The 24,619-nt window shown below is 28.7% G+C and overlaps 2 protein-coding genes across 3 annotated transcripts; one reads left to right on the top strand and one right to left on the bottom strand.

Annotated features, from left to right (window-relative positions):
- The first annotated feature begins 233 nt into the window (after positions 1-233).
- On the top strand, positions 234-1,152 carry LOC130903851 (uncharacterized). Its single transcript, XM_057816200.1, has one exon. The coding sequence runs from the start codon at positions 261-263 to the stop codon at positions 969-971; it is 711 nt and encodes a 236-aa protein (XP_057672183.1). The 5' UTR covers positions 234-260; the 3' UTR covers positions 972-1,152.
- On the bottom strand, positions 1,069-24,619 carry LOC130903850 (1-phosphatidylinositol 4,5-bisphosphate phosphodiesterase gamma-1). 2 transcript variants are annotated; one of them, XM_057816199.1, is made up of 13 exons: positions 24,421-24,619; positions 23,727-24,114; positions 23,536-23,674; positions 23,335-23,485; positions 22,467-22,783; positions 22,112-22,391; positions 19,455-20,296; positions 17,261-17,438; positions 6,261-6,533; positions 5,726-6,196; positions 5,382-5,656; positions 3,578-3,812; positions 1,069-3,498 (listed from the first exon to the last, which is right to left on the bottom strand). In XM_057816199.1, the coding sequence occupies exons 2-13, from the start codon at positions 24,088-24,090 to the stop codon at positions 3,382-3,384; spliced, it is 3,642 nt and encodes a 1,213-aa protein (XP_057672182.1). In that variant the 5' UTR covers positions 24,091-24,114; positions 24,421-24,619; the 3' UTR covers positions 1,069-3,381. The 2 variants fall into 2 exon arrangements, with proteins under 2 accessions (XP_057672182.1, XP_057672181.1); XM_057816198.1 differs by having other exon boundaries at positions 23,727-24,106; positions 24,421-24,616.

The following is a 24,619-nucleotide window of genomic DNA, read 5'->3' as shown; positions in this document are numbered from 1 at the left end:
AATCAAAACGTGATTTTTAGTAGTTTCCGAACGTAATGGATATTTTAAATTGATAGTTCGATATAAAAAAAACTTACTTTCGGAAAACTAGCGAAACTTATTTGGATTATTCATGAAACAATCAGATTTTGATTGTTTTACTACGTACTGTAAGGTTATAAGGAAAAAGGTCAAATTTAATATAAAGCTGGTCGTAGGTAGATTGAATAGGAAAAAAAAGAAGACGAAGCTCAACCTCAAAATTGATTTAAATATACAAAATGTCTACAATTTTAATGTGTCGTAAAATAATAAATTGGAGTATTAAAACGAAATTTTCATCGAAAAATTTAAAACTTCATACATTTAATGGATCGAAACTACCGATTTTGAAGACGAATAGTCATAGTAATACATCAAAAAGGGGTTTTTTTAAGATCTTAAGGAAACCAACGAAAGAAGATTTGAAGATGTTAGATGATATCCCCGATCATTTTAAATTAATCCACAGGAACACAATGGAACGTTATATATTATACACTCAAATAGGAACGTGTTTATCCATTGTAATTGTTGTGATTTTCTGTATGTTTTCCATTAAATCTTCGACGAAAGAATTGAAATTTTTAGGCCAACAAAAACACGTCCCTCGATCGACACAAAACGAATTAGAAATCTACTTGGCGATATTCGTCGCACTGGTGGTAATATTACAATTGATAATTTTAAAGATGCCTTTGAGAATATATTATTGCTGCAAACAGAAGAAGTACATACTAATTTTTCCTACAAATTTACCGTTTACTTATAGTAGAATGACATGTGAGGTGGGAGACTTGGAAAAGCTGCCTTTACAGGGGATTTTACCGTGGAAAGACGCTAGGTTTAGGATAAAAGACAGAAATATCATACTAATTGATGATCACTTTAGAAGGCCTGCAGATTTGTCAGTTATGATGGGAATTCAAAAGGACCCCGATAGCGAGGACTAATGTGCAATATTTGTTGTATCCTGTATATAAACGAGTTTGAGTTCCACTTGAAGTTACATAACTGAAAAGTCGATGATAAGGATAATAAAACATGATGTTAAATAAATATTTAATGGTTTCCTATGTTTTTTTTAATTATAAATACAGTAGTCTCAAAAATAAAGATAACATCGATAATTGATTCAGTTCTACAGTATATTTGAATAAATTATGAAAACATAAAAGCCAATTACTGCATTGGATATGAAGAAAAGTTTTTTTTTATCATAATTGACTTGCAATTGTATTTTAAACTAAAAAAAATTCAAGTTAAATTAATATGTAAGACAACATTCAGTGGTATATTCACTTATTAGTGGAAAAACAACAACTTTATTTGCTTTTTTGTGATTAATAAATAAATTTCGTTAGTTTTGGCACTTTTCATATGCTTTTATATGAAAATAAAATTTTAAATTGTATAAAACCATCAAAATCTTCGATAATTTGCTAGATTTCTTATAGAATTCAAAAATTGCATATTTAACAAGTTAATTGACTGCTATAACAATTTTAATGCATAAAAAGTTTTAAAAGTAAAAAAACAACTTTATTCGCCTTTTTGTGATCAATAAATGAATTTTGATACTTTAGGTACTTTTTAAATGTTTGTATATGAAAAAAAAGTTTCAAATTTTATAAAATCCTCAAATTCGATTAACTTATATACTATACTCCCTTTTCAAAATTTTGTGTTATTTCTCCAAATTTATAACGGAAATGACAAATGACACGTTAACTGACGTGCTATAACAAATTTTAATGAATTAGAAGTTTTAAAAGTAAAAAAACGACAAGTTTATTTGCCTTTTTGTGATCAATAAACGAATTTTGATACTTTTGGCATTTTTTGAATGTTAGTATGTCAAAACGAAGATTCGATTATCGAAATTTTGTAAATTTATTTCAGAAATCAAAAATTTAAATTCAACACGTTCACTGAGGTGCTATAACAGATATATAATAAAAAATAATAAGAAACGAAACATTTAATTTTGGGAGTTTTAAAGGTTTTTTTTTCAAAGAATAAAACAAGAAAAAAATTGGTTCTTTTTGAAAAAAATATTTACCACAAAACCATTTTTGACTTATTTAAATGTACGTATGGATAGAATACATAGATTTATATCACGTGGGGTATAAATGGCCAGATAAATAGTTTTTGAAATCAAAGTTGGAACGTCCGGCAGTAAACGTGTTAAAATTTTTATTAGCTATAAATAAATTTAGTTACATAATTATGTATTCACATAAAATCAGCTGTATAATTTGGAAATTCCATTCGAAAGATGAAAACTTGATTCAGAAATTGAAGAACTGATCAATTTACAAAAATGGCTACTAATTGGCTAAAATGGCTATTGGAAAAGCCAAGCACTATGAAATTCAAATACTAATGCGCATTTTAGGCCCACTACTTTAAGGCTACTTTGTATCACATTTGGTATAGGAAAATAATTTGACTGTAAATTTTGGAAGTAGCTCGGAGATTCGTTTAAAGAAATGTAAAATCACAATGAAAAGTTATTTGTATATGCCCACCTCTATTATTCAATTTGTGTATGTGTAGAGATGAAATAGTTTAAAAATTAATCGATGCATGGAACTGAATTAAAATAATCATTCGTCCATCTCTTTAATTTGATATTTACCTATATAGAGGTAGCTGAAAAAGTAACTGTTGCACGGAACTGCATAAAAATATTCACTTTTCCAACTCTATTAATCAGTTTCTTTAAATATAGAGGTGGTCGGTTTATAGAAATAATTTTTTTTGTATTTGCCCACCTCTATTATTTAGTTTGGATTTATGTAGAGATGGCTGTTGATAAAAAGGAACTGTCGCACGGAAATGAACTAAAATTTTCAATCGTTCACCTCTCTATTCTTCAATTTGTACTTGTGTAGAGGTGGCTATTAATAAATAGTAACTGACGCGCGGAACAGAATTAAAATTGACTTGACTTTCTATAAATGTAGAGGTGGTGGTTTATAAAAATAACAGTTTTATTTTCACAGAACACTATGAATAATAAATAAAATGCAGATCTCTTTTATATTTGGGTTTAAACTAAAAAGTTTTTGAGTCTTATCTTAAAAACAAACGTAAATATACCGGGCGTGATTTAAAAATACCTAATTTGCTAATTCCTACAAAATTTTCGTAATATTTTTATATTAGGTATAATTTAATTGGATATTTAAAACTTAAAAATAATTTTTGTATACCGGGGGTGTAAATGAAGTAACTGTTATTATTTCACCAATTACAGTGTTGTCAAGTATACTATTTTTGTTTAGACCGTTTTCATGGTGGCAAAACTGAATTGCACGTGATATGTCAACGTTGTATCATATTTTAGATGACAAATTAACTAGTGGAGGCGGTTTTTATACTGATATGTATTAATAAAGAAGAAAGTTCCAAATCTTCGCTGTAAGCGTTTTTCAACCAAACGCTTCTGTATCCGGTTCTCATACAATTAACCTAAAATACGAAAAAAAAATGACGATTTGGCAACCGCGCGATAAATTCGACGACGAATACTTAAGAAACGTTGACTTACAGGATAAGTGGCTTGTCCGATAAAGTTAGGTTCGCCGAAAACGTCTTCTTCTTGTACGAGAAATCTCAACATGGCAAAATGTGGATTGATTATGATGAATTCGCATATTTCGGCGTTCCATTTTGGATTTAAACCGTTATCGACGATATGTTTGGATACTAATTTAACGCCGGAATCGTATACGGCTCCGACTACTTCGATTTCAACGAACGGCGTCGCCGTTCCCTTTTTTAACCTGAAAACGTAACGCTAATTCGTACAGCCCCACCTCTATTAACCGTTTTTATATGTAAAGAGGTGGACGTTTAAAAAAATAGCTACTCGGAACCGTTATTTAATTTTCATTGGAAAGTAACGTTAACGGATACCTGATAATATATTCATTCGCCCACCTCTATTTGTTTGTTTTTACAAGTATAGAGGTCGTTTATAGAAATAATGACGTGAAATTGCAAATAAATAATTTAATAGTTATTCTAAATGATTAAAAAATAACTGTATCAATATTTTTAGTGCCCACCTCTATAAAGATGTTTTTAAAAGTATAGAGGTGGCCGTTTTTAAAAACGATGACGTGAACTGTTATAAATTATTTTTAACGAGAAAATTAATTCCTATTATTTTTACTGCCCATCTCTATTTATTTCTTATTGCAAGTATAGAGATGGGCGTTTATAAAAATAACGACGTGGAACTAATAGAATCAAAATTATCAATTCTTTATTACAATTATTGTTAATAGAGATGGGGGTTACGTATCAACATTGAATTTATCTGGAAATGAATCATTTCACCTATATTTTTAATGATAAATTAATTTCTTTTAAAATTTCCATTTCTATCGGTTTGTTTTTAAAAGTATAGAGGTGGTCGTTTATAAAAATAACGACGGAGAACTTTAATAAAATGAATTTTTTAAATATATCATTGCTAGAGATGGATGTTATATATAAGCAAAAAAATCATTTATAACAGTTACAAAATAACTATCAAATTTTTTTTACTTTCCACCTCTATTAGTTCGTTTCTACAAGTATAGAGGTGGCAGTTATAAATATAAACGACGTGATACTGTAAGAAAATCATAATTGTCAACTCTGTATTAGAGTAGACGTTAGTAGAGATGGTCATTCATAAAAATAACAAATTGAAACTGTTACAGTTATTTTTTAACGATAAACAAATAACTATCGAAATATTTCCACTTTCGACCTCTATTTGTATATTTTTAAAAGTATAGAGATGGCAATTTATAAAAATAACTACGTGGAACTGTAACAAAATCACAATTTTCACATTTCTGTCAAAATGAGTTTTCATAAAGATAAAGACAGAGGACTGTAAAAAAACCGATTTTTTAAAACTATTATTATTAGAGATCGGTGATATGTATCAGCGAATAAATCACGTGGAACTGTAAGAATATGATAAATTTCAAACTTCTATTAGAATAAACGTTAATAGAAATGGCAATTCATAAAAATAACGAATTAGAACCGATACAGTTCTTTTTTAACGATAAACAAATAATTATCGAAATATTTTCACTTTCCATCTCTATTTATTTATTTTCAATGGTATAGAGATGGCAATTCATAAAAATAACTACGTGAAACTGTCACAGTTATTTTTTAACGATAAACAAATAATTATCGAAATATTATCACTTTCCACCTCTATTTATTTATTTTCAACGGTATAGAGATGGGCGTTTATAAAAATAACGACGCGTAACTGCAACAAAATAATATTAGAATAACGATTAATAGAGACGGGCGTTATTTATTATGAGCGTTAAATTTACCTGCAAAGGTGTCGTCCGGCGATAAGTCTGATAGATATTTTCAAGGGTTCGACGCCGACCAGACTATTTTTATCGTACGGATCGAATTCGTCATGAAACATAAATTCCGGTTTTAACAGATAACCGCAATTGCCGTTATCCCTAAATTTCGCTTGGTTCAATTGCATCGGTTTATCACCAGTTTGAAAATTCAAGGCGACCATTTGCGATCCGCAATTCCATATATTTATCGGATTGTAATTCGAAGAATCGATCCTTTGCCCTTTCGGATAAACCTACGATCAATAATTTTCGCTCGTTAATTTTTTCCCAACAACTCGCTCTATCGCTCAATAATAACTCACCCTGGAAAATTGCTGTTGGTGATATTCGAGGAAAAACTTTTTCATCTGTTGGCACATCAATTTTTCGGCTTTGGTTTCCGGAAAGGAGGACATCTCGTAGAAAACGAAACCCTGTTGTTTGGTCCTTTCGGCGTTGAAAGTCGTCGCTTGGCAATATATTATCAGATTCGACATTTCTTTGGCGATTTTGAAGGTGCGTTCGGCGTCGCTGTGCGACGATTTTATCGGAGACATCGTTTGCGACGCCGATTGTATCGCCGTACACCAATCGCGGGCCATTTGCGACGCCAATTGTATCGCCGTACACCACTCGCGGGCCGTTTCCTCCGTTTGGACGCCGCATTCCAGGGGCGGACCCGCCGTCGGCGAGCTTATCTTGATCACCCATTCGATGGGTTGTCCGGGGTTTCTCGCGTAGCTCGCGAACACTCCGTTCATATCGAGGGTGCCCTGCAACGCCGATTCGCCGGACTGCAACATTTTTTACGTATACATGAAAAAAAAGACGTCGATCGATTGGGGGTGATTCGTTTACCGTTTCGTCTGATTCCTGCGTTTCCGAGCGATCGATTTCCTTGACGTAATTTTTCGGGAAATAGAGTTGTTTCAATCCGCCGTAATCGCCTTTCCACCATTCGTCCATGTTTGTATTTTTGTTGACGTTTGTGATAATCGCGTGTTTGCAGAAACTCAGTTCGTCGTCTCGTTGACGCATATAATCGAATATTGCTTTGACTGTTACGTTGGTATTGATGGAATTCGGGTCCATGTAAGACGGAGCCGCATACGGACTCGTATAATTTTGTTCCTGATATACAAAATACCCTGTATATTAACGGAAACTAATGAAAAATCGTCGTTTCTCCCATTAACCACCAGCTTTTCGAAAATATCAAGTAATTCGACAAATCAATTAATTTTTTTTTATTATTGGTACATCCTGTATATAGAGTTAAAAAATACTTTGTATATTATTCAATAAATGATCGACATTTTTCTAATTCACAAATAAATTTTTGCAAACTTCACTTAAATCGACAAATCAATAGATGTTTGAAAGAATTTCCGTGTTTTTGGAACATCCTGTATATGCAGTGAATAAATAAAATTATAATAAAACCCCTATGAAAATGAACCGAAAAATAATTTTTTTAGTACGTTCAATTTTGATTGATTAAATGTAAGTAGGAACAAAAATATTTTTTAAACACCCTGTATACTAATTAAAATTGATAAATTCACGATATTTTTCCAATTTATCACCAACTTTTTGAAAATTTCACTTAAATCGACAAATCAATAGATTTTTGAAAGATTTCCTTTATTTTTGGTACACCCTGTATATGGAATTAAGAATCAGCCTGTATATTATTCAATTAATGATCGACATTTTTTCAATCCTCACCTAAATTTTCAGAAATTTAAATTAAATCTACCAATCAATAGGTTTCTGAAAGACTTTTCGTGTTTTTGGAACATCCTGTATATGCAGCGAATGAATAAAATTATAATAAAACACCCATGAAAATGAACTGAAAAATAATTTTTTTATTACGTTCAATTTTTATTGATTAAATGTAAATATAAGCAAAAATATTTTTGAAACACCCTGTATACTAATTAAAATCGATAATTACTCGATATTTTTCCAATTCACCACCAACTTTTTGAAAATTTCACTTTTTTCGACAAATCAACTGATTTTTCAAAGATTTCTTTTATTTTTGGGACATCCTATATATATATATATATATATATATATATTTAAAGTGATAAAATAAATTATGATGAAAAAATCGTGAAAATAAACAGAAAAATTATTTTTTTATTACGTTTAATTTTGATTAATTAAATATGAATATAAACAAAAATATTTTAGAAACACCCCGTATACTAATTAAAATCGATAAATACTCGATATTTTTCCAATTCACCACAAAATTTTTGGAAAATACCGATTTAATAGATTTTTTAATAGTTCTCTTTATTTTTGGGACATCCTGTGTACGAAATTGTAGTGAAATAATATTTTAGACGAATTATGTCTGTACACTAATAAAAATTTATTAAGTCTCCGACTTTTTTGAAAATATGACACAATTCAATAAATCAAACTATCTTTTGACAATTTTCCCTATTTTTGAAACATCCTGTATATGGAGAAATTAAATGAAATGATAATAACGAAAATTCAATCATAATAAATCCGAGAACTTTTTTTTAAATACGTTCAATTTTAAATCAAAATCTATGATTGAAAACGATATTTTAGAAACACCTTGTATACTAATATGAATTCATCATTTCTCCGACTCGATAGTATTCAAATGCAACATTTCAATATATTTTTGTGTCAAATAAAAGGTTCAGAGTAAAAAGATAAATAAATGAAAATATTTCAATAAAACTTTTTTATAACAAAAATTCCGTGTACTAGTGTATTCATATCCAATCGTTTCTGTAATAGCAATAAATTTGGCAACATAGTACGTTTAGAATTCAAGATGGCGACTATCACCTATTAAATATCATTTAATGATTAAATATTCATTTAATTATTCGTTTCCCAATTAAAATAATTCGTGACCAAATAAGAAAATTATTTATAAAATTTTATTATTCCCGCTTATACTACGTCACGGGTATTATAAGACGTCGCCAAGTTTTATTATTACGTAACAGTTGAATGATTATTTGGACCTTGACCTATTTCAATCATATCGTTACTCTTCATTGATATACAACGAAAATAACTTGTAATATTAACGATTCTTTGTATATATATATCTTCATTAAGCTTCATCTATTATACGTCGAGATAAATTCTTCTCGTGCATAGTTCATTTTCTTTCATGTTTCCCGTCATAATTTCGACGATAAAAATATAAAAAATCGTTGAATAATCTCCCAGGATAAATATAAGATAAAAAAAACCTGTTCGAAAGCGTAGGATTAATTATTAAACCACGGAAACCAGCTCAAGAGTACAGGTTATTTGAGTTATAACATATTATCAAATAGAGAACTACTTTACTGGAATAATAGACAGGACCGGATTAGTATGAAAGTAAGAAATCAGAAAATGATTATTTAAATAAGAGGAAAAACTCAAAATTGAAAAAGTTGTAAAAAATGGCATATTTTTGGTAATTAGAAAAAATATACGGGGTGGTATCGAAAAGATCAACCTCAACTTCATTAATTTACGTTACAATAATTAATGTTGTTGAAGTTTTCCTGAAACGGTCCATTAAACTTATGGTGAACATAAACTTTATTCGGGTAATAGACAGAGCCGGATTAGTGAGAGAGTACGAAATTAGGAAATAATTATTTAAATAAAAAAAATTGAAAATCACGTGAAGCATGTTTTTTTATAGACAATTTTTTATTCACGAATCGGTAATTAGAGGAAAATATACGGGGTGATATCAAAAAGAACCTCGACTTTATCAATTTGCATTGTACTGACTAAATGTTGGAATATGAAATAAATTTAATATATAAAGGGAATTCTTCCGGAAACGGCCCATATAAACTAATGAACAACTACTCGGGTAATAGACAGAGCCAGACTGGTGAGAGAGTACGTATTTAGAAAATAATTATTTAAATAAAAAAATTGAAAATCACGTGGAAAACTTATGAGAAATGGACAATAAACGAAAAGATTATTTTTAGACGAAAATATACGGAGGGCTATCAAATAGATGAACCATAAATTTATGACAGGATAAATCCTTTCGATACAAATCACCTTCTGGTACTATTTTAGAGACGGTTAAGTTATAGATGAATTTTGTACCGAGCCGTCTCTGGAAAAGTACCTTGTCGTCTTAAAGGTATGCACCCTTCAGTTGGAAGTATCTGTTTGTTTAGGAGAGGGGGGCGTTAACGTTAACATTCCAATCTAGGGTTAAAAAACTATGAAGGGAGTCACAGACACTGATTTTTAATCGAGTCGGTCGAGGTACTTGGAACAGGTAGTACGGGACTTGTTTTTCAAAACGTGAAATTGTACCTTTAAATTTGTCAATTTTATAAGTGATAAGATGAAGTTTTTCGTTTGTTTGGTAAGTAAATCATTTCATTGGTTACATTTTAGTTACAAATTGTTTCGTACGTAATGGAAAATCGAAATAAACATTGTCGTTGGGAGAAATTATACGAAAAAGACAAAGTAATTGCAAAAAAATGATTTTTTTTTAATTTTGAAAAATTTAATGTGAAGAAATTGAACATAAAATAAGAATTTAGAAATAAATCGGTTACGAAAGTGGCGAAATTTGGTATAACAGTTTAAAATAAGGGAAAGAAGAATAAATGGATGATGTACAACCGATTAGAGGAGGTCACAAAAAATTTTGTAAATTGAAAAATTCAACTCGAGCTAGCAAAAATTATTTCAAACATTTAATAACCATTTAAAATCGTTAAAAAAAGAAGAAAATGATGTTTTATAACCAATACAGATCTTAAAAAAGAAGATACAAGTTATTTAATCATCTTTAGTTTAAAAAAAAAGAAATACATCGTTTATAGATCAATTAAGTCAGTAATAATGAATTACGTCATTCATAACCATTTCGGAATGTCAAAAAAAGAAGAAAATGATGTTCTAGAACCAATTCTAGTTTAAGAAATGTAAGATACGAGTTGTTTAATCAACTGAAGCTTACGAAAAAGAAGAAATGGACGTTTTAGAATCAATTTTAATTGTCGAAATGGAAGATACAAATAGATTATCCAATTGACGTTCTCAAAAAACCGATTTCAACCGATTTACGGTCATTTAAAGTTTTATAACCAAATAAAGTTGACAAGTTGAGAAAAGAAAAATGAAACTACCAACTAATAAAAAAAGAAGAAATAAACGATTTAGAAGCAATTTATGGTCACAAAAACTTTAAAACCAAATTACGTTAACAAAAATGGAGAAATAAAACTTCGGACTTCTTAAAAAAGAAGAAACGAACCATTTTAAATCGATTCACGGACATTATAAGTTTCATAACCAAATAAAGTTAACAGGAAAGAAGAAATAAAACTTTTAACTATTGAAAAAAAAAGAAATAAACGATTCAGACAGATTTATGGTAAGAAAAAGTTTGAAAACCAAATTACGTTGACAAAAACGAAGAACTAAAAGCTCCAACTCCTTAAAAAAGAAGAAACGAACCATTTTAAATCGATTTACGGACATTAAAAGTTTCATAACCAGATAAAGTTGACAGAAAAGAAGAAATAAAAGTTTTAAAGATTAAAAAAAAAGAAATAAACGATTCAGAACCGATTTATGGTGACAAAAAGTTTTAAAACCAAATTACGTTGACAAAAACGAAGAACTAAAAGCTCCAACTCCTTAAAAAAGAAGAAACGAACCATTTTAAATCGATTTACGGACATTAAAAGTTTCATAACCAGATAAAGTTGACAGAAAAGAAGAAATAAAACTTTTAAAGATTAAAAAAAAAAGAAATAAACGATTCAGAACCGATTTATGGTGACAAAAAGTTTTAAAACCAAATTACGTTGACAAAAACGAAGAACTAAAAGCTCCAACTCCTTAAAAAAGAAGAAACGAACCATTTTAAATCGATTTACGGACATTAAAAGTTTCATAACCAGATAAAGTTGACAGAAAAGAAGAAATAAAACTTTTAAAGATTAAAAAAAAAGAAATAAACGATTCAGAACCGATTTATGGTGACAAAAAGTTTTAAAACCAAATTACGTTGACAAAAACGAAGAACTAAAAGCTCCAACTCCTTAAAAAAGAAGAAACGAACCATTTTAAATCGATTTACGGACATTAAAAGTTTCATAACCAGATAAAGTTGACAGAAAAGAAGAAATAAAACTTTTAAAGATTAAAAAAAAAAGAAATAAACGATTCAGAACCGATTTATGGTGAGAAAAAGTTTTACAACCAAATTACGTTGACTAAAACGAAGAAATAAAAACTCCTTAAAAAAGAAGAAACAGACGATTTAATGTCATAAAAAGATTGGAAAGCAAATAAATTTGGCAAAAAACGACGTAACAGAAATTTAAACTACAAAAAAAAAAAGAAGAAAATCACAGTTTTTAACCAATTTGAGACTTCAAAAACTAAGATACAACATTTACGAACAATTAGAGGTTAGAATAAGACGAAAAAATATATTTACAAAATAATAATCGATTTTTTTCGGAGAATATTAAAAAAAAGATCGATATCCAAATTATTGTAAAAAAAGTAGATAACGATGTTTTTTTTAACGAATTTAATGTAAAAAATGAAACATTGAATCAAATTTTTTTCAGATTTTAACAATATGCACGAAAACTTCAATGTCATTACCGATATCCACTACCACGCACGCGTCAACCGGAATCATAGAACCGCACAACATAAAATTAAACGACACCCCGATACCCAAAGAGGAAAAAACGAAATACGCGCAAAATTTGGAATCAAAAGAAAGCGGAATTGAATTCCACGATGTTTTGGACGATGACGAAGAAGTAGCCATCGCCAAATCGACTACAGAAGACACAACGAAATTGAACATGAGATGCCAACAGATTTACAAATTGCTTTTCCCCAACAAACCCCATTACAAATCACCAAATTACGAAGAATACATCGAAGAAAATCGACCGATTTACGTCACAAGTCAAAAACCGACAACCAGACCGTCCACAACAAGACCGAGCAGTTTTTACATAACAGCGCCGAGCGTCAATAACAGACAGACGATATCGGCAACGTCGCCGATCAAATACATCCGATTGGAGCCGGTCATTTTACAAAAAACGATCCTTAGTAACGGAAAAACCGTTTACTATTGGCACAAGAGTCTTCCGACCGCCGTGGAGTATCCCGAAACGATCGCCAAAGAAGACACCCAACAACATTTTTATAATCCTTATTATTATTATCCTCAATATTATCCTGGCGGGTTGTATTATCAGAATGTCGAGAAGAAGAACGCAGAAACGACAACGGAAGCTGTCACCACGACAACAGAAGAAACCGGTTTCGGCTTGAGTAACATTTTCCCTTTTTACGGTTAGTTCGGTTCGAGTTTATATATACCAGGACGAGTCGCAAAGAATTTTACGTTCTACCGACAACTGTCGGCTTTCATTTTTTTTTAATTTACAGGGTGATTTGTTAAAATGACCGTTTGATTTTTTGAGTTTTTTCATGAAGCTATCAAAAAATACAATCGGTATTAGATAAATTCCAGGACCTGCTTTGGAAAAATCAATTTAGGGATTTGAATATATATATTTTTTAATAATAATCGTCAGAAATGTCAAAAGTTTCTGAAGAAATAGTCGGGATTTTTGGATTAACGTCAGATTTTTTCGAAAATTTTCTATGAAAAAGTCGGGAGTTTTGTAAGTACCTTTGTATGGTCGGAAAAAGGACCCACCGTTTAGAAAATGATCAAAAATTCTTTGGGAAATGTCAGAATTTGTTAAAATGTCAGAATTTTTGGAAAAACGTCGGGAATTTCTAAAAAACATGAGGAGTTTCTGGAAAAACGATAAGAATTTGTGAAAAGTCGTCAGAAATTTTTAGAAATGTTCACGTTGTCTGAAAATTTTTATATAAACGTCAGAAATTTTGAAATCACGGGAAAGTTTAGCAAATTATAAAAAAAAACCTTGGAATTTTCAAAAAATATCAAACATTTGTGGTAAAACATCGGGAATTTAAAGGAAAGCGTCAGAAAATTTTGTAAAAAAGACGAAAATTGAGGAAAATCGTTGGGATTTTTCGGAAATTTTTGTGAAAACTCCACTTTTTCCACGTTTTTTTGAAAATTTGTAAGTTTTTGAAAAATCCCGACGATTTTCCTAGAAATATCAATTTCAAAAAATAAAACCAAAAATTTCAGAGGATTTTCGAAAAAAAAGACGCAATTGTTTCAATTTTTGACTTTTATTTTAGAAATTTATCTTTTTCTAAAGATTCGGGAGTTTTTCTAAACATTTCTGATATTTTCGAAAATCTTTGCACGATTTTTTGAAAATTTTTCTACAAGTTTTCGAAAAATCCCGAGGTTTTTCCTAGAAATATTAATTTCATAAAATGAAACCAAAAATTTCTGACTTTTTTTTTAAACTTTTATTTTTCTAGAACACCGGGAACTTTTAAAAATTTTTCCGACAAAATTAATGACATATTTTTAAAAATTCTCATTACGATTATCCAAAATTTCTGTTACTTTTCAAAAATTCTCATCGTTTTCCAAAAAATTCGACGTTCCTTCCGACCTTTTTCGAAAAATCTGATGTTTGTCTGAACATTCCGACATTTCGAAACACTCCCAAAATCACTCAATGCATTTAAAAAAAATTATACAGGGTGCAATATCGAATACGAACCCCTAAATTGATTTTTCCAAAGCCGGTCCTGGAATTTATCCAATAACAAGCGAATTTTTTGTTAGCATTCAAACAAATCACCCTGTAAATTGATAAAAAAATAGAGGCCAACACTTGTCGGTAGATCGTAAAATTCCTCACGACTCACCCTGTATACTAAAAACAAAGAAAACACGCTGTACACGTTTTTTGTTTTTGTTTTTTTTTTCAATTAGGTAGCAGTTCGTTAACCAGTACCGAACCTCCGACTACAATTTCGACCGAATCATCGTATACGAAGGGGCCGGAAGATGTTTTAAATCGTCGATTAAATTTCGTGGTACCTTATTATTACCAAATGTTAATTAAATCACCTTGGGTTTATCAACCATTTGACTATTATCAAAAAATTCCTCCTCAATATTATAGATTACCGTATAATTATCAGTACAGGTCCTTAAGGGAGTCTAGAGACAATAAATGAAGCGGTTGGATAAAACTTCTCCACCCTGTATAATGGAAATGTCGGATTTTCGTGAAATTTTTAGTGAGAGATGAAAGTTTCAGAATTTTTTGGAAAGCGACAAGAATTTTTAGAAAATAATAGAAAATTTTGAATAAACGTGAATAAATTTTAAGGAATTTCCAGAAAAACGTCATTAATTTCTTTTGGATTTTAAGAAAAAGATAAATTTGTAAAAAAATTGCAGAAATAAAAAAATTTTTTCGAAAATTCACTGAAATTTTCGAAAAACGCAACCATTTTTTTGGAATGGATATTTATAGAAAAACTTATGGAATTGACTTTTGAAAATCGTTGAAAATTTTTGGAAAGTGAGGAAAAGCGTCGTGATTTTTCGTTGAAAATTTTTAGAAAAAAGTAACAGGAATGTTCAATAATATATTTTCCAAAATTTAATGACATTTTCTAGACAATTTTACGACTATTTTCAAAAATCAATTCGAAAAAATTTTTTTTAGAAATATCAATTTCAAAAATTTACCATTTTCTTAATTTCTGCAATTTTTTTTCAAAATTTGTCATTTTCTAAAAACTTTTGACGCTTTCTGAATTTTTGCAAAACGTTTTGACGATTTTTCAAAAATCCCTGAAATATTTTTAAAAATTTGATGTTTTTTCTAAAAATTCCGACGATTTTCAAAGATCAATGATATTTTTTGAAAAATACGTTCGTTTTTTGAAAAATATCAATTTCAGCCACATTTTTTCTTAGAATTTGTTCTTTTCCAAAAAAACAAAAGCTTTTCAAAAAATTTATGACATTTTCGAAAAATTAATGGCGTTTTTCTAGAAATTCCAAATTTCTTATGTGTTTATGAACATTTTTGTAGGTTTTCGAAAAATTTTGACGCTTTTGCTAAATTTTTCGAAAATTTTAATTGACCTTTGAAAATCGTCGGGAATTTTTAGGAAAAACATAAAATTCTTAGAAAGATTTCAGGGATTTTTGAAAAATCGTCAAAAAGTTTTGCAGAAATTCAGAAGAGAGACGAAAATTGAAGAAAAACGCTGAGATTTTTCGAAAAATATCATTGACCTTTTAAAATCGTCGAGAATTGTTTGAAAAAAATATTAAATTTTTACAAAAATTTCTGACAGGTCTTCAAAAATCCCCGAATTTTCAAAGGTCAATGATATTTTCCGAAAAATCGCGTTTTTCTTCAATTTTCGTCTCTTTCTGAATTTTTGCAAAACGTTTTGACGATTTTTCAAAAATCCCTGAAATATTTTTAAAAATTTGATGTTTCTTCTAAAAATTCCTGACGATTTTCAAAAGTCAATATTTTTGAAAAATACGGTCGTTTTTTGAAAAAAATCAATTTCTGCCATATTTTTTCTTAGAACTTGTTCTATCCCAAAAAACCAGAAGCTTTTCAAAACATTTCTGACATTTTTGAAAAATTAATGACATCTTTTTGGAAATTGCTAGTTTTGAATGTTTTTATGAAAATTTCTGTAAGTTAAAGAAAAATCTCGGCGATTTTCCTTAATTTTCATCTATTTTTAAAAATTTCCCATTTTTTTGTAAAATTGTATGATGGGTTTCTAAAAATCCCCGACGTTTTATTAAAAATTTTATATTTTTGAAAATTCCAAGGTTTTTCTAAGAATTTCTAATTTTTTTTCTATTTCCATCATTTTCCAATAATTCAAGACGATTTTCAAAAGACAATGTGATTTTCAAAAAAAATAACGATCGTTTTTCAAAAATTTCACAGGATTTTCGTGAAACAACGGCGCATTTTCTTTAATTTTTGACATTTTTTCAAGAAATATCGCATTTTTGAGAAATCCTGATTTTTTTTTCGAAAAATAGTTCACGATACATAAAAAAAATTTTCTATTTATTTCTGAAATAATATCGTTCAATAATTAATGTATCTCCCAGAATAATGATTATAATGATTTAAAATGATTTTTTGTCGAAAATAATTTAATATAAAAGTTTTTGTACAAAAAGTACTGAACAAGATTTTTTTTTAATATTTTCAAAAATATTTTTCAAATTATTATTTACCGCCCCGCAAGTAGAATTAATCATTTTTTCAACTAAAAATCTTTCAAATCTATTTTAAAACAAACTGTCAATTGATTATTCGATTTAATTGGACTACTATATACAGGGTGAAAATTATTATAAATAAAGAAAAAATACTTCGAGTTTATTCTTATAAATACCAAAATAAAGTATATGAAAACTACATTTTTACTCATTTTTTTGAAATATTTAAGTATACAGATTATTTGAATCAATTTTTTTTAAAATTATTAAAAATATATATATATATATATATATATATATATATATATATATATATATATATATACAGGATGCTTTCAAAAAATTTATTATTTTCGTAAAAAAATTTCGAAGACTGAATTTATGTATTAAATAAATATTTAATAAAAATTAATAATAAATAATCTTTTTTTTAGTGTATAGTTAAATTATTATTGTTTATTTATATTGCTAAATTTAGAATATAAACTATTAAAAAAAATAAAATAATATAAAAAAGAAAAGTTTATTTTATTTTTTTTATATGTAAGTTTAAATTTAAGGGAAAAAAATTATTGTAAAGGTCGGTTATGTGCAATTTAATATCATGTATTTGGGAAATGAAAATAAAATAATTTTTATTACGACTCACCAATGTCATTCGTCTAACCATTTCTTCGCTAATTGCATCGTTTAATTTCACCTTCCTGTACAGGGGGTGTCTTTTATAATAATTTATCAGGGAAACCAAACTTTCGAATTCGACGTTACCTATTGTGTATAATCTTCCCTCTAATTTCACCCGACAATGTTTTATTTTTTTATCGGCCCTAAAAAGCAGAATTAACAAAAAAAAACAACTTTTCTCTTTGTCCTCGTATATTTTGGAGTAAATGAAAAAATGATACTTATAGGAATTGTAGATTTTTTAATCCTTTACAACGTTTGTTCAATACATTTTTCGATAAAATGTCTAGATTTGCTATAATTTACTAAAAAGTTGAAAAAAAAACTAAAAAAAAAATACTTTTTGCATTATCCTCGTATATTTTGAGGTTAAGTGAGAAAATTCATTTGATATGAATTACAGATTTTTTAATCTTCTACAACTTTTACTTGACACATTTTTCTATAAAATGTCTAGTTTTGCTATAATTTACAGAAAAAAAATTTGTTCGACATAAATGTCTAATTTTACTATAGTTTTCCAAAAAACAATCAAAAATCAAAATATTACTTTTTTATATCAAAAATCATCAAAAATTTTGAGGTTAAACGATAAAAAATATTCACTAAAATTATCATTTTTTTATAATTTGCGTTTAGACGGAACAAAAACAAAAAAATAAAACAAAATAACAGAAAAACAATAAAATGAAAAATCTTAGAAATAAAGAAAAACAAAAAATGGAAGAACAACGAAATAAGAAAATAGAAGAAAAATAATGAAAAAAATTATGAAAATCAAATATGAAAATAATGAAAAAATAAAAAAAAACTCGAAGAAAAAAAATAAAAAAAAAACTCGAAGAAAAAAAATAAAAAAAAACTCGAAGAAATAAAAGAAGAAAAATATAAAAAAAAGTAGAAATCAAATGAAGAATAAAAAATTAAAAGTAAAAGGAACAAAAAAGAATTGAAAACAAAGAAATCAGAAAAATAAAAAACAAGAAAATCAAAACAGAAGAAAAATGAATAAAAAATGTCAAACTAGGAAATAATAAAATAAACAAAAAAATATAAGAAAAACTAAGAAATATAGAAATATCAAAAAAAAATGGAAAAATATAAAAAAAACAAAGAAACAAAAATGAAAATGAAAATAAATGAAAAATACAGAGAAGTAAGAAATACACACAAAACAGAAAAAGAAAACAAGGAAAAATAAAAGAGAAACAAAAGAAGAAATGAATAAATTAAAAAAATAAGAAAAGCAAAGGAATGATAACAAAAAACCACAAAAAATAAAAGAAAAGCCAAGAAATGATACAAAAAAAAACAAAAAAAAATATAATAAAAACTAAGAATTGATAAAAAAGAAAGAAAATAAAAACAGAAACAAAAATTAAAAATAAATAAAAAACACGAAGAAGTAAGAAATAGAAACAGAACAAAACAAGAAATTGAAAACAAGGAAAAATACAAAATAAAAAACGAAAAACAAAAAATAGAAGAAAAACTAGGAAATGATTAAAAAAACAAAAATATAAAGAATAAAGAAAAACAAAGAAACAAAAATTGCAAATAAATAAAAATACAAAGAAATAAGAAATAGAAACAAAACAAAAAAAGAAATAGAAAACAAGAAAAAATCAAAAAGAAACAAAAAAAAATGAATAGATTAAAAAAATAAGAAATGCAGAAGAATGATAAAAAAAATTAAAAAATAAAAGAAAAATTGAGAAACAATACAAATAAAAACAAAAAAAATATTAAAACTTGGAACCAATAAAAAAAACAGAAAAAAATTGAAAATAAATAAAAAATACAAAGAAGTAAGAAACAGAAACAGAACAAAACAAGAATTAGGAAACAAGTAAAAATACAGAATAATCAATAGAAAAAACGAATAAATATAAAAAATAAGAAAAGCAAAGAAATAATAAAACAAAAAATAGAAGAAAAACTAAGAAAAAACAAAAAAATAAAGATAAAAGAAAAACAAAGGACTAAAATATAAAACAAAAATTGAAAATAAATAAAAAATACAAAGAATAAAAGAAAAGCCAATAAATATTAAAAAGAAAATTAGAAGAATTAAGAATGAATCGAAAAAAAAAAAAGAAAAAAGAAACAAAGAAAAATTAAGAAATAATAATAATAATGAAAGAAGTGGGGGTACTTACCTAAAACTAATAGTATAACAACTGGTATCGTTTTCGCTAGGTCTAACCAAAAACGCCCCTTCGGTCTTATTCCGCCTCAATATCTCCTCGGCCTGATTCTTTCCCGTATTCTTGTGGTACCACTCTTCGTTTTCGTGTAAATTTGGTTGCGGTACCGGTTCCTGCAACGTTATCGAAAATTCCGCGGTAACCAATGGACACGTCCGATAATGCGTTATCAACGAATACAAACTATCGAAATATTTGGCTTTGATTAAATAATATTTCGTCTGTTGTTTATCCTGTTTGGAAAATATCCTGCAATGATTCACTTTGTCGTCCCGCCAAAACGAAAGGCAAAATTCACCGGGAAACGTGACGCTCGCCCGCACCAAAAATGTCCCGTCCCCCAAATGTGAATAGGTCTTCAATAATTGCTCGGCCTCCAATCGGCCCTTCTCCAATTTGCCGTGGAACCATTTTTCGCTGTAATGCAATTCCTCGTTGGGTACGTTGCCCTTCGGTCTTTGGAACGCGCCGTTGTTTTCGTCTTCGTCTTCGGATTTTTCCGATTCGGTGAATTTGTGGTTGTCCAAATAGTAGAGTTTGTTTTGGGTCAGCACGAAAAAATGCGGATTCCATTCCTTGTCGACGCAATCTTTCAAATACATCGTGCCGCTTTTTATGGAATTTCTTAGGTCCATGTCGTTGGAGTCGTTGCGAAATAGAAATGAACTTTCCTCTTGACCGTCCGGTAATTTTTTGTGTTTTAGGATTATTTTTTTGCGGAGCGCGTACGGAGACGGTAGTTTCGATTCGAGGCTTTCGATCGGTTTTGTTAGGAGCATATCGCCGAAAACTTCCTGAAAATATTATAATTGGTAGTTACTGTGGAAGATGGTTTGTTTATTGTTGTCATTGGTATGGACAAAAAACTAAAAAGAAAACGACTTTTTGCATTTTCCTCGTATATATTTGGTGTTATGTGAAAAAATGTTGTTCATATGAATTGTAGATTTTTTGATCCTCTACAACTTTTACTCGAGATATTTTTCAATAAATTGAATTTTGCTATAATTTACCAAAAAAAAAAAATTGAAAAAAAACGACTTTTTGCATTTTCCTCGTATATATTGGTGTTATGTGAAAAAATGTTGTTCATATGAATTGTAGATTTTTTGATCCTCTACAACTTTTACTCGAGATATTTTTCAATAAATTGAATTTTGCTATAATTTACCAAAAAAAAAAAATTGAAAAAAAACGACTTTTTGCATTTTCCTCGTATATATTGGTGTTATGTGAAAAAATGTTGTTCATATGAATTGTAGATTTTTTGATCCTCTACAACTTTTACTCGAGATATTTTTCAATAAAATGAATTTTGCTATAATTTACCAAAAAAAAATTGAAAAAAAAAACGACTTTTTGCATTTTTCTCGTATATTTTGAGATTGAATGAGAAAATTCATCCGATATAAATTGTAGATTTTTTAATCTTCTACAACTTTTATTCGACAGAATTTTTGATAAAATTTACAAAATCAATTGAAAAAAAAACTTTTCGCATTTTCCTTGTATATTTTGAAGTAAAGTGAAAAAATTCATCCGATATGAATTGTAGATTTTTAAATGCTCTACAACTTTTATCCGACATATTTTTTGATAAAATGTCTAGTTTTGCTATAATTTATAAAAACAATTGAAAAAAAACACTTTTTGCATTTTTCACGTTTATATTGGTGTTATGTGAAAAAATTTTGTTCATATGAATTGTAGATTTTTTGATCCTCTACAACTTTTACTCGAGACATTTTTCAATAAAAGGCCAAATTTTGCTATAATTTACCAAAAAAATTGAAAAAAAAACACGACTTTTTGCATTTTCCTCGTATATCTTGAGGTTAAGTGAGAAAACTCATTCGATATGAATTACAGATTTTTTAATCCTCTACCACTTTTACTTGACACATTTTTCGATAAAATTTCTAGTTTTGTTATAATTTACAAAAACAATTGAAAAAAAACGATTTTTGCATTATCCTCATATATTTGGAGGTTAAACAAAAAAATGCACTTAATATGAATTGTATATTCTACAACTGTCACTCGACACATTTTTTGATAAAATGTCTAGTTTTGCTATAATTTACAAAAACAATTGAAAAAAATGACTTTTTGCATTTTCCTCGTATATTTTGAGGTTAAGTGAAAAAATGCAAATAATATGAAATGTAGGTTTTTCTGATGTTCGTCTCAAAATTTTTAATCCTTTTCTAAGGAATTCTGACTGTTTTCTAAAAAATTCCTGGTCATTGGAAATATTTCCAACATTTTCCTAAAAATGTCTGACATTTGTCTAAAAATTCTGATATTTTTCATTAATTTCGACTTTCCTCTGAGAATTTCTGACCATTTTTTGAAAACTTGCGACTTTTTTCCAAAAATTCCGATTTCTGGTATTCCCTCCAAAATTTTAAATGTTTTTCTAACACCTTAAGACATTTTTTCTAAAAATTCTGACAATACAAACATACCCGACGTTTTTCAAAAAACTTGCGACGATTTTCCATAAACTTCCCAAGAATTTCCAATGCTCTTCTAAAAACTGCGACATACCAAAATTCCTTACACGACAAAAAAAAATATACAGAGTGAGAGAAACAATTTCGACTTACCTGCAAAGCAGACGCCATTTTCTTCTGTTGGGGCAAAGTACAATTATCCTCAATGGATAAAATAACAGGATAATCGGAAGTAGCGAAAGCGTGTTCCTTAATAATTTTAATAACATCTATAAATTTAATTTTAGTCGTTAAAGTATGACCGTGATAAATGAAAGGATAACCGTCCGGACCGTCCCAGCAATCCAACTCGATACACCTACACCCCATCCTCAAACAACGCACATAAGCCTCCACTGAAGATTCACTAGACCATTGATCACCAGTTAGATAACTAAAAAAAAAACAATAACCGTTCGTCGCGCGTGTTACACACTATATTTCATCTACGGAAAATAATCGCACTCACGTGTTATGAGACGACGAAATCCAATAATGGGACAACGGTTTTGTCATTAATTGATACACTGAGTTATTTTTGGGATCCCATAGATCATTCTGTTTCGAAAATAAATAATCCACAAATTCAGGGATGGTTAGGAACGGTTCGTGTACTTCTCGTTGAGGATCTCTTAAAAAATCGCATATGAATTGACTAACGGCCCTATCGTCGTTACCCAGCACGTCTTCTTGTTCGTTTATGAAAAAACTTACCATTTCTTGAAGACTTACGGTTTTCAAATTCGACGAATATTCCGATAATTTATCGAATATTTCGTTCGCCGTCTACAACATTTTTTAATAAACGAAGTAGTAGAAAAGGTGGAGGTATTCCATCACGTGACACCAACACGTATAGATCTACTACAAGAACAATTTCCTTCCTTTCAGGATACCTTTAGACACTTTAGCCATAATTTTGATGGGGTTGGAAGGGTTTCTTACCCATTGACACTTTCAATCAACTCCAGAACTGTCATTGTTCCACGGTTCATAACATGTACCTTAAACAAATTTCCTGCCTTCCAGGGTACCTTAGGACACTTTAGGGATAGTTTTGATGGTGTTATGAGAGTTTTGATGGGATTGAGAGAGTTTTGATGGAGTTGGGAGAGTTATGTACCTCATTCACCCAGTATATCGATATAAATAAAATATAAACAATTATAAAAGGTTAATTACGATTTAGTAAAAGTCCGACCTTTGGAATATTAATCATAGCTATTATTTCCAATGAGTTGTTTGTATACTTTAATTTGATTTATATGAATATTGTCACGTGATGGAAAAACTCCACTATTTCTATTTTATACAATTGAAAAGTAAAATATTTTTACCCCTTCTTCCAAAATTAATTTTTGATATAAATTAGCGAAATCGTCGAAGCAAATTTCTCCTCTTCTTCTCGTATCTACCTCACAGAACAACTCCCTCAATTTATTTGGCATTTTTTTAGGAAAAAACGATTTCAGATCTTTCAAAGTTACACTAAAAACGCCATAATACGAAAAAAATTCATTCTATTTGAATAAACTTACGTTTCCCTTGGAGATTCCATTAAATAAAACTCCCTCCTTAACCAATTTTGTATTTGTAGCGGATACGGAGCTTTTATTGTATCTTCCACTAAATATTTCAATCCCGTGATCCAAAGGGCACATTCCGCTTCCGAAAAAGCTGGAAATATATTAATAAGTCGAATTTTAACCGATATAAGTTAATTTATTACCAGCAACGCTCAATACTCTTAATTTAAATTCCATTCCGTAATACACAACGAAACTTTTACTCTGTACTTTATTCGCTTCATCAGGCCATTTTTCAAAATCTTTCGATCCCGTTCCGGCTCTTATTTCTTTTACTTCTATCAGATTAACCGCGCCGTCTATTGCTGGTTTCGAAGTACTCGCTGGTCTCATCCAAATTAGTTGTTTAGTTTCTCTTCTTATAGCTAAAGTTTTACGTTCCGGTTTTTTCCTCCAGGAATATTTGGTTATCAAAGTACCCCTCTCCAATTGACTGATCCTCTGCTCCATTTCTGGTATATAACCAGAGCCGGAGGAGGATAATATACCATTAAGAAGATTGAACATTGTAATTATTTAAAATCTACAATCCTAAATAATCATTGTATTAAACGTTTTTTTATAATAAAATACGAGTAATTAATATGAATTCCCTCGTAAGGATCACTAGTTTTGATGTCATCTATCTAATCAATAAATTACCGACGACTATAATATCAAATAAAACTTTCTATTATGAAAGGAAGTGAACTTGTCAAGTCAATTAGGAAAGTTTAACAATTTATTATAAATAAAAATATAATAATCTAATATATTAACAAATTTCTAATTGCCTTATAATTATCTGCAGGATACAAATAGATTATGTTATCAAAATAATGTAGGTATAATACTTACCATGTTTATTCGGTTGATAAACGTGTGATATTGCACATATGTAAATGAAAATAATTAAATTTTATACCCATTTAGTATTTTTTTTAAAAACAAAGTTATAAATTAATGGTAATTTATTTCAAATTCAAATAAAAACAGGGAAAATATTAAAAAATCGAAATCATTTTAGTTCACTTTTTGCTGTCAAATGTCAACTAAA

This window comes from Diorhabda carinulata, chromosome 2, assembly GCF_026250575.1.
Source record: "Diorhabda carinulata isolate Delta chromosome 2, icDioCari1.1, whole genome shotgun sequence".
Lineage (NCBI taxonomy): Eukaryota > Metazoa > Arthropoda > Insecta > Coleoptera > Chrysomelidae > Diorhabda > Diorhabda carinulata.
The sequence above is the reverse complement of the archived record's forward strand: the minus strand, read 5'-3'. Positions and strand labels throughout refer to the sequence as shown.